Here is a 10,619-nt window from a genome sequence, read left to right on the forward strand (position 1 = left end):
CATTACATTATGTTAATGAGTGGTCACACTGTTCAATGACCAGGTATGGACACCACCAGTAAACAAAAGAATTTATTTGGAAATTTCCAAACCTGCCAGAAGTGGCATTTTTGCCAAGCCCTAGGCCCACCCTCCTGACTAAGCTCCAAAGAACAACAATCCTCCCAGCCTCCCCTAACCTTATGATGCCCTCCACCACGCGCAACATACCCCTACCTCCGGCTGGACTAGGGTAGTGGTGTGTCCCCTCCTCTCTGTAGGAGGCTCCAGCTCCCCCAGCCTAAGCACCTGGGTAGAGGGGCAGCCCCCTGGCACCCCAGGAGATGATGGCGGCTATAGCCGCTTGCATAGATTGAGGAAAGAAAATAAGAAAGGAGGCGCCAAATAGGGCTCCTTGAAAAACCCCAGCTTAACCCCTGTACAAAAAAGTGGCTCCCACATAGAAAATCCTGCTCCCCAAATAGTGCAAATACCCAAAAGAGAGGAAAATACCAGCAGCAAGGCTGGGTTGTAGGAATGGCAAAGAACTTTGGTTTAGAAAGGCTAGGAAGAGTCTGGGCTGGGCCTCCTCCTCTTCCTCACCCAGCTCCTCAGAGCCAGCTCTGGCCCAAAGGGGGAGCCTGTAAACAAGCAAACCCAGCAGCCTTTGGTTCCAAATGTCTGTTAGGACAACAAAGCACAGCCTCCAGCAGTCCTACTTGGGCCTGCCTGCAGGGAGTAGAAGAGGCTTCTATCTTGAGAACCCAATTAAAGCCAACGCGAAAAGTAAGTAATAAGGCTTTGGGGACCAAGCAACGAGGAATCCTATCTCTACATTTATGAAACTAAAACTGGGGAGTAGAGGTTAACAGGAGACACTGTCACCCCTCACCCCATCCTACATGTCTTCAGCCATAGCCAGGTCCCAGAAGATGGTCCCCTGCCAGGCTCTGGGGCTAGGATGGAAGGAAGAGATCCCTGAGCAGTTAGGTCAGGCGAATTCCCAGCACCTGTTCCAGTTCCTGCCTTCGCTGCTGCACCTGGAGAAGGAAAAGAATGGCTCAGGCCTCTGCCACTCACAACCAAAGGAGGACAGACTGGGCAGAGCCTCACCTTGGCAAAGATGTGCCTCCCCACTGCTTCTTGGGCCCAGGGCTGATGGTAGAAAGCAGCCCGTCTCTCTTCCTCAGGATTTCCGATCACATCAGTGATGATCTGCAGAGAGCCCAGAATAACCCCTAAGCCAATCTGCCTTTGGGACTGAAAGAACAGTACCTGGGGATAAAAATCACCCAGAAAGAAGACCATACTTTGAGGTCTCGGCGTTGAGAACGGAGCCATTCCTGGATGAAATCCTGGGGGTCAGTGCTAAAGCTGAGCATGAAATCCCTCTGAGTCTTCAACTGGTTGATGGACTCAATGGTCTCATGGATCTGGGGAAGGGGTGCATGTGTCAGATATGCTCTACCAATGGGGTCTGTTCCCACTTCCTGAGCCAGAGATTTTATCCCCAACATGCTTTAAGTATGAAAATAATAGGCCCACTCTCATCCTGGGTCCCAGAGGAGGTGATGGAGGTAGAGGACCTACCTTGACATCTAAAGAGGCAATCTCCTGCTGGTTAGTGGTAGAGGCCAGAAAATTACTCATCTGAGCTTTCAATGGGTCATCCACCTCCACATCAATGTCATAACAGGCTGTTTTCTTCTGGTCATTTGGGTCCACACTGCAGGCAGTGCACAGGAAAAGAAGGGGAAGCATGTAGCCATGTCCATCATCCCTTCCTGGGGCCCATTCTGTGCAATAAACCAACCTGCTGTGCCTCTGGCTTTATATCAAGCTATGGGTGAATCTACTCTTCAAAGAGCTTAAACATCTCCTTCCACTTACCTGATGACGTGGTTGATGACAATGGGATCTGGATGCTGCAGCAATCCAGCCAGTTTCATGGGAATCTCAGAGAAACGGAGTCGGCCACAGCTGAAGATCTGGAAAGAGCACCAAAGGTGGTGATGCCTGAGCACAGGAGGTGTGGACCATTCCAGGGCCAGCAAGGACAGCAGTCAAAATACTGGCCAAGAACTAGCCCATTGGGGGTCCAGGGCAACAGGCAGGGGCTGGGAGGACAAAGGATGGCACCCAGCTAACCTGGCGGAAGTAACGGTTGCAGTTGATGTATTCGCGCTCATGCCCATCTTGCAGCTGATTGTGCTTGATATAAAGCCACAGGGCCTGCATGATGGCAGCCCTTGTCTGTGTGTGCACTCCCAGCAGCCTTGCCAGCCGAGGGTCCAGTTTATACTGGGGAGGCTGGAGATGAACAAAGGGGAGTCAGGAGGGTTCTTGTGGAAAAACAAAGCAGAACAGCAGGGACAGGAAGGGTTAATAGAAACCTGCCCTCCCCCACAAGTCCCTAAGACCCTGGACATGACCCTAAGGGTATCTGTCACCTGATGATCCAGCATGAGCAGGAGGGTGCATTTGACATTTAGGTCCCCTGGTCGTTTCACCTGGAAGCCATCTGTCTCCTGGGTGGTGGGCATTCGGTGCCACTAACAACAAGGGAGGGAATCGTGCTTATCACCAAGGAGAAGGCTCCAAGAGTACTTGACCATTACCCAAATGACCCATCAGCCTGTGGCTGGTGTACTAAGTTCTCCCCAGGCCTGAGAGCCATTCTTACCTCCACCAGGTGGTTGTCAGGTCCATATAGTTCCTTGTCCAACTCAATGACGAGACTCTTAAAAAATGAAGAAAACTTCCTCTTCTGTTTGCTAGGCTGGGAATGGGAAGGGATTATGAGATGGGGGCAAGGGGATGTTGCTGAGTTCTTGAACCAAAAGCTATGCGCTAAGCCCCCAAAAGGAACATTGTTTTGGCCCTGGAATTCAGGGCACTGGTGAATCCTGGTCCCCAAAGAAGCTGTCAGATTGGGTAGAGACCAGTACAGGAAAGATGCAGCCCCACTGCCAGCCAGACACTTGGCTGCCATCTCAGTTATTAAACTACACATCTTCAACCTGGGGCTGGGGGTGGCTCAATGGTAGAGTGCATGTGTGATGTCCTTTCTGTTCTTAGCACCACCAAAACAAAAACTTGAGCGTCTAGTTAGCTGGGGTTGTGTCCTCTTTCTATGGCAGGACTTCTCTGGGAATGCCCATTTCTGGTCCCAATCTTAAACCCATACAGGCTTCCTCCCCTCCAGACACTTCCATCCCCAACTCACATCATCCAGCAGTTTTCCCTCCACTCGGAGTTCCCAGGAAGCCACCTTGTCCCCTGCTGGAGTTCCCCCAGGGGTCCCTGCAGTTCCAGTACTATCACCTTCTGCCTTGCTGGGACTGAATGTATTGGAAATGTAGATCCGAAGCTTCCGCTTTTGCTAAAGAGGGGAAAACAATCAACTAGAGGTGGACCAACAGTTGGAAATCGTTACCCAATCTTCCCATATGAACTCATTCAGCAATCCATACTGAGTGCTATGGGCCAGGGACCTTGGTAGGCACGGGGAACTGGAAGCAGTAATCCTACACAATTGTATGGGGAAAACAGATGTATCACCATTAATGCCAACACAGTGGGACTGGCAGCATGATGGGTACACACAGGGTGCTGTCAAGCAAGTCAGAAGCCCCTGGGGCTGGGAGTCTGGCTTAGTGGTATAGTGTTGCCTAGCATGTGCGAGGCCCTGAGTTTCATCCATAGCACCACAAAAAAAAAAAAAACCAACAAAGAAATAAAGACTCCAGCTCATATTTTAAATGAAACCCAAATAACCACCATGGCCCCCCAAATATCCTAGTCTCTTGGAAAGCATTCACCACTCAGGAGACTATTCTTTAGGAGAACAGAGAATGAAAGAAAGCTTCTCTAGAGATGGTAAGGAACTATCCAGGCAGGTGTGATGGTGCACCTATGAGCCCAGCAACTTGGGAGACTGAGGCAAGAGGATCACAAATTTGAGGCCAGCCTAGGCAACTAAGGAAGACCCTCAGCAACTTAGCAAGACCTAGTCCTAAAATAAAAAAAAAATAAGGCCTAAGGACATAGCTTAGTGGTAAAGTCTCCCTGGGTTACAAAAAAAAAAGGAACCACCCTACTACCTTTATCTACTCTGGCAGCTTTCAGACTTTTGACCACATGATCCATAACTTTTTTTTTTTTTTACTTTTATGTTTTGTAACTGGGGAGTGAACCCAGGGGCATTTACCACTAAACTACATTCCCAGTCCTTTTTGTTTTTATTTTGAGACAGGGTCTTACTAAGTTATTAAGGCTGGTCTTGGACCTCCTGAGCCATACATTTACATTTTAAATAAACACCCAGGAGCTGGGGATGTGATTCAATGGCAAAGCATTTGCCTAGCATGTATGAGGCCATAGGCTCAATCCCCATTTCAATCTACGAAAGAAAAAAAAAAAGTACTTAATTACTATGACATATTTTTATATTTTATACTATATATACTATATTATATTCATTTAAAACATGACGACCCCAACACATTAAAGTGAGTTCATGTTCTACTCTTGAGCTGCATCTTGCATGTGAAAAATACTGCTCTAGTTCAATGCAGACCCTCACTTGACCCTGGAAACAAGGTGGAGGCAGGAAAGGGAGGAAAGTATTTTGGGAAAGCCCCGGGTAATCAGAGTTGCACATACTGTCAGAGGCTTTTTGATGGCCTCCTGGATCTCCATCCGCTTGCGAGCAATGGTCTGGTCCAGCTTCCGCTCAAAAGCCAAGAGATCCATGTATGCCTGAGACTCTGGGACAAGCTCCCGAATCTGAGGATGAAGGAATTCAACAGCTTGCTTCTAGCAGCTCTGGCTCTTTCTTTCTTTCCTTCCCCATCCCTGGGTAGGTGGAGATGGCCTCCCACATGGCCAGACAGTGGGGAGACCTCCCTCCCAACATACTCACTCGCTGAGGTAGAACCTTATCTGCCATCTTCCTCCTCTTTAACCTGGGGAGGACAGAAACTCATTTGAGAGGTTAGCAGTCCAAAGGATTCTTGCCCCCCACCCACCCCTCTAGTCCCCAGCAACCTTCCCCAGGGAGCCAGAGGTCTCCCTCAGTCATCAAAGCTCTTGGGATAGAAGGAAATCTGCTACCACCAGAGCTAGACTAGGCAGAGTAGGAGAAATTAATGGTCTTACCCCCGGCGCTGGGCAGGAATCGGGGGCTGGGCCTGGGGCACAAGCAGGCGTTTTCGGAATGGATCCATCATGGTGGGTGGCATGCCAGGTCGAAGTGGAGCAGCAGTACCAAATGGGGAGCCAGTAGGGGGTCCCACCTGCAAGCCAGCCATGGGCATCCGGCTCCCTGGGGACATGCCAGGACGCTGGGGAAAGTAAGCCAGTGGGGGTGCATAGGTCAGTGGCAGGAACCTACAAGGCAGGTAGCCTATGCCCTCCATCCCTCTCTGTAGTCAGGCCTGGCCCTGAGCAGCACATGGGGAGCCCCACTGGAGGCTGGGAACAAAGGGGAGCTGGCGCCTAAGTACAGGGTGTAAACCACACCTGCCCTGCCCCTGCAACCGCCTTTGCAGCTGTGCCAGCAAATGAGGCTGCCAGAACCAGGGGTAGGAGGAGAGTGCTGCCTATAGAGGGAGAGGGAGCTTCTCAGGATCCACTGTTGCCTTCCAGCCCCAGCATGCTGTGACCCTGCTCCCTGAGGCCAGCTGGCTTTGAGGCACTCAGAGGGTCCCACTAAGCACTCCCCTCCTTCTCCCTCCATCTTGAGAAAGTAGCATGGAGGGGAGGCCTGGGGGCAGTGTCACAGTCAGAGGGGTGTAGGGGTCCAGTGTCCACTCCTATCACCAGCCTTATAGTGACTGAAAGAGGCTGTCAGTATGTTGGCAGGACTATTAGGCAGAGGTACCCCAGGTGGCAACAACAGGAGGATGGCATGGATGTGTCCCAATAGGTGGAGACAGCCTCAGGCAAAGTACAGAGACCATTTGGTCACAATATGGCCCCTACCCACAACCAGAACTTAATCCTTCTCTCAACTCCCTACTGTTAACCCCTACCTGCCTCTGAGCCAGAAGACCCCAAAAGGGAAGCTATGGCCCCTGGGTAGCCTGTGGGAATGAGAGCAGCTGGCACCTGGCTCTCTGCCCTTGACCCAGGCACCACCTGGCGGCCTGGCTGATGCTGTCTCAATTTAACCCTAGCAATCCCAAACTAGAAAATGGGGATCAGATTATCTTCGGATGTAAGAAGCAGAGTCACAGGGTCAGCAGCCGCAATCTGGATGACAAAAATAGTTCTTTAAAAGCCTGCAGAAACATCTTCCAGGAAAGGCTCAGCTCCCTAGCATTTCTGTAGAGCCCATCTGGGAGTCACCTCCACCCCTCAACCCCCTTTCCATGGCTGCTGCCTGCAAGGCCTGTTTGGCAGCTCTGCTACGCACACACTGTCCCTGGCAGCTTCCTGGGACTGGCCCCAGGGCCCAGATTATGCAACTAGCACAACCAGCCAACCAACCCAGGCTGGGTGGAGACTCTCACCAAATCAAAGGATCTTTCCCCACCCCAGCATCCTGGAGATGAGTCTCCCCTGCCTCTTAATGGAGCACAGAACCAATGTTCCCAACAGAACAGTTGCCCTGCCCCTGCAACTCTGATTTGTGACCAGATGCGAAATGAAGAAAACTTGGCCCAGAGACATGGGGAAGGAAACAGGGGAAGTACAGTAGGAGAGTTTGTAGAATGAGGAGTTAAAATAGGGGGCCCTGGGACCTCAGGAGTCCTGCCACAAGTCTCTCCCTGTCAGGAAGAGATTCATCGGAGCTGTTGAAAGGCAAAAAAACAGCCTGGTTTTTCTGCCTTAATGAGCCATAGCAGGAGATCACAGAAAGAACGGGGTGGGGGTGGGGGCGGGGCGGGGACGGGACTCAGTGTGGCCACAGCTGTAAACCCAGACCAGCTCTCTCAGGTTTGAGTTTTTCCCAATGCTTAGGACAAAGGTAAGAAACAATTGCAAGGAATGAGCTAGTGAGATGTGGTCCCCAGGAAACTACTCACTAGGGTTCACAAAACCTGGAGCACCACACAGTTCTCCTGGGCAGGTGCTCAGGTAACAGGAAATCCCAAGACTAGGCAGCACAGGAGGACCTGTAATAGGCACCATTTTATTAATCTGGTGATATCCTCTAGACTTCCTGGGCTCTGAGCCTCTAGCTCACCCAGGGCCCCCAGAGGAAGGCTGCTTACAGTTCAAGTCCTGGCTCAGCCTTGCAAAGCTCCACACCTGAGCTTGAAAGCGCCGGTAATTCCTTCCCCTTCAAAACAACTCACTTTTTTTTTTTTTTTTAACAACTCAGCCTCCCAGCCTCCCTACCTGCATCAGAGTTAGGTTGGTCTGGTTCATTCCTCTGAACCCCAGAAGGTACAGCAATTTCTTTTCCTTTGGCCTAGCACCCACCCATATTCCAAGCTTAACAACCACCCAGGAGAACAGGGCAGGAGGCTGGGCTACAGACTCCAGGGAAGCAATCTAGGGCTCTGCTCCATCCAAAACCTGTGCCCTTAATACACCTGGTGGTGGCTGGACCTAAGAGCCTCAGTTGGAGAACATGATCCCCCAACCCATGAATAGAAAGTATTTTGAACTCTGGGGTAAACGCAGTGATACATGGGGTTTTTTGTTTGTTTGTTTGTTTTAGCTTTTCAGTTGATTGTGAGCCAAAGCTAGAACTACTCTCTGGAGGGAGATGGACTGTCACATCCCTTCTTTCAACAGGTTTACCTGTTTTCCCAAATCCTTGTTCTTCCGCTTACTCCACAAAGACTTAACAGACAGGAACTCCTTTGTTCCCCAGACCTCAAGTCCTTCTCTTGGAAGTCATACAACTGGACTTAGAAAGAAAGCAACAAGATTCCCCTTAAACTTAACCAAAGTTAGCTGGGTGGTTCTTCCCATCTATCTCTTCTGCCCCTCTGAGGAGTAGGATGGGGAGATGATGATGGGAAACTTGTGGGATGGGAAGTCCAGGCTCAGAGCTATCTCCTGCCCTATACCTAGCAGCCGAGAGCTATCCAGCCAGCTAGCCTGGGATTGTCACAAGACCCAAGGCCATTCCCCAGAAACACTATGGAATCCATCATTGCAGGGGCTTTCCCAAGGGCACATTTCCTATGGGTTCCATGCCAAGGAAACTGAAGAGGCTTTTGTCTGTTCCAAGGCCAAAAGCCCACAAGAAGCTCCCAGGCCAGGTCTTAGCTAGTAGGCCCAATGACTAGAATGACAGATGCAGGGACACTCAGCAACACCCTGGAACCATGAATCACCATGGCGGAGAAAAAGATGGGAAAGATGGACAGCATTTGCAGTCCTTGGAACCAGGTTTGTCTCTGTTCATACTCAAACCCATTGTTTTCTTTTGAAAAAGAAAGGAGAATGAAGAGTAAGGGAAAAATCACTATCCCCAGTTAAATAAGCATCTCTTTTGAAAGTGAGGGCTCAGGGGCCTTAGCAGATTATGTGTACCCCTTGAGGATCCACTTCTGGGACCTCTACCTGAGAACACCAGGAGATAATAAAGGAAGCCACAATGCACACCTTCAGACATTAGCACAACATGGGTTAGGATATGGCATTGTCAGAACCTGGAAACTAAATAAAAGCGGAGCGGGGTAGAAAAATTCCCAAGCATTCTGGGACAACATGAAACTGGGGAACTGGCCAGTCCCATAACAGGGTCAGGCTGACCACAAGATCAACTCTCTGCCTCTTAATGGCCTTTGAGGCTGCAACTTCAGATGCTGTCTTCGAGGGATCAGGACAGTACCCTCTGAAAGCAACTCCTTCAGCTGCAAGCTCCTCCAGCCCAGAACAGCAAGACTCCATGGAGCCATTCAGCTCCTCAAGACTCATCAACTCCTGGACAATGACACCAGGCAGGAAGCCCAGAAGAGTCTGCCCAGAATGCTGTTACTGGGCCGGGTCTTCCTCGGGCCTGGCCATCACTGTCTCTGGTCTAACCCAGAGTAATCCTGGCCAGAGCCTGGACCTGACCAGGGAGTCCAGCCTGCTCCTGCACAGGCTAGAGTCCCAGAGCCCTTCTGCCTCCCACGCTGTGGGAAGCCTCCTTCCTCCTTACTAGCTAGCAGCTGGGAGCCATCTCAAGACAGGCTAGGGCTCTGCCAGTTCTCAACTATAAAAAACAGGGCAGACCTAGAGTGGAACCGAGGCCAATGCTGGGTAACCCTGGATTCTCAGTAAGGACCCTTTTCCAAAACTTCATCAACTCTCAGGACTTCCCACCCCAGAACCTGCACTAGACTTCTCAATGCAAGCGCCCACAATTCCCTGGCTCCCAGAACGCCTCCATCTCTCACGCAGAATCCCTGTGCCAAGAAGCCAAGAGATTCCTCCAACTGCATCAAACCTTCCACCACCGTAGGGTTCCTCTCACCCTTTTCTTTAACTCTGCCACCATTCCTTAGACGCAATCCGAGTCCCCAACCTGGCCCTTCACTGGCTCCTGAGAATTCCTCCTAAAGGCCCCTGCGCCTTCCATCCACAGACTCCTCCAGAGACCTCACTCAAGGACCCCAGGCAATATAACCTGGCGCCCTCGCGGCGCCGACCGCCCGCCGGCCCGCCTCACCTGGTACTGAGCAGCGGGGCCCGCGGGGCCCATAGGGCGGAAGGCGGCGGTCCCGGGTCCCCCCACGCCTCCAGCGGGCCCCGGGCCCCTAAGCGCCGGGCCGGGCAGCATTCCGGGTCCCGCTGGGGGAGGCGGCGCTCCCAGGGCCGCAGCCACGGCGCCGCCGCCGGGACTCAGAGGGGGCAGCGGGAACCCGCCCGCGCCACGGCCCGACATAGCTCCGTCCCGTTCCGCGGTGCTCGGATCCGGCCTCCGGGTTCCGCGTCGAGTTCGCTCCGCGCGCTGTGCTCCGCGATCCGGGACTTTCCAATCTTAATTCCGGGTTCCGAGGTTTACCGATCCGGGTTCCGGGATTTCTTAATCCAAGTTCGCGAGTTCCTCACAGACCCGCTTTGGGTCAGCGCCGACCCTGATTCCGCTCCTGCAAGGGAAATCCGGATCCGGGATCTCCTGCGGGCCCGCCTGCCGCCGCGGGCCTTGGCAGGTTTGATCGCTTGAGTCTAGTTACCAGAGGCGGTCACTCACTCCAAGCCCCGCCCAACTCGGGCGAGCGCTATGCCCCGCCTCTACTTAGCAGCCCAATGGAGAATGCCTCTTCAAGTCCCGCCCCTCGCGAGACCCGCCCCTAACAGACACCGCGCCTAACCGCCGGCGTCAGAGCCCCGCCCACACTCCTTGGGCCTGCCCCTTGCTGGAGAGGCGGGAGCGGAAATTGCGCATGGAAGCGCCAAGCCAGGGGCGGGGTCAGTGGTCGAAGGTCAGCTGGGGCCTCTGCTGCTACAGCATTCTGCTGGTTGTAGGTGCCTTCCCAAGATGCCCAGCCGTACTTCCTGAAAGTACTTTTGTCAAGTGTTTCTTATTTTTCTTTCTTTCTTTTTTTTTTTTTTTGGGGGGGGGCACTAGGGATTAAACCCAGGGGTGCTCTAGCACTCAGGTACAGCCCCAGCCCTTTTTGTTTTTTAAGACAGGATCTCGCTGAAGTCAGTCGTTCTTCATTTTCAGCGTTAAAGAGCTTTTAGAA

The 10,619-nt window shown here is 52.1% G+C and overlaps 1 protein-coding gene across 2 annotated transcripts; it reads right to left on the reverse strand.

Annotated features, from left to right (window-relative positions):
- Window positions 1-103: 103 nt before the first annotated feature.
- SMARCD2 (SWI/SNF related BAF chromatin remodeling complex subunit D2) lies at window positions 104-10,105 on the reverse strand. Of its 2 annotated transcripts, XM_081272335.1 has the most exons (13): window positions 9,599-10,103; window positions 5,140-5,324; window positions 4,904-4,946; window positions 4,645-4,767; window positions 3,206-3,361; window positions 2,663-2,758; window positions 2,430-2,531; window positions 2,128-2,289; window positions 1,870-1,967; window positions 1,570-1,705; window positions 1,290-1,412; window positions 1,093-1,194; window positions 107-1,019 (listed from the first exon to the last, which is right to left on the reverse strand). In XM_081272335.1, the coding sequence occupies exons 1-13, from the start codon at window positions 9,812-9,814 to the stop codon at window positions 966-968; spliced, it is 1,596 nt and encodes a 531-aa protein (XP_081128461.1). In that variant the 5' UTR covers window positions 9,815-10,103; the 3' UTR covers window positions 107-965. The 2 variants fall into 2 exon arrangements, with proteins under 2 accessions (XP_081128462.1, XP_081128461.1); XM_081272336.1 differs by lacking the exon at window positions 3,206-3,361 and having other exon boundaries at window positions 104-1,019; window positions 9,599-10,105.
- Window positions 10,106-10,619: the final 514 nt, after the last annotated feature.

The sequence above is a fragment of the Spermophilus citellus genome, assembly GCF_964194105.1.
Source record: "Spermophilus citellus genome assembly, chromosome: 17".
In the NCBI taxonomy this organism is placed as follows: domain Eukaryota; kingdom Metazoa; phylum Chordata; class Mammalia; order Rodentia; family Sciuridae; genus Spermophilus; species Spermophilus citellus.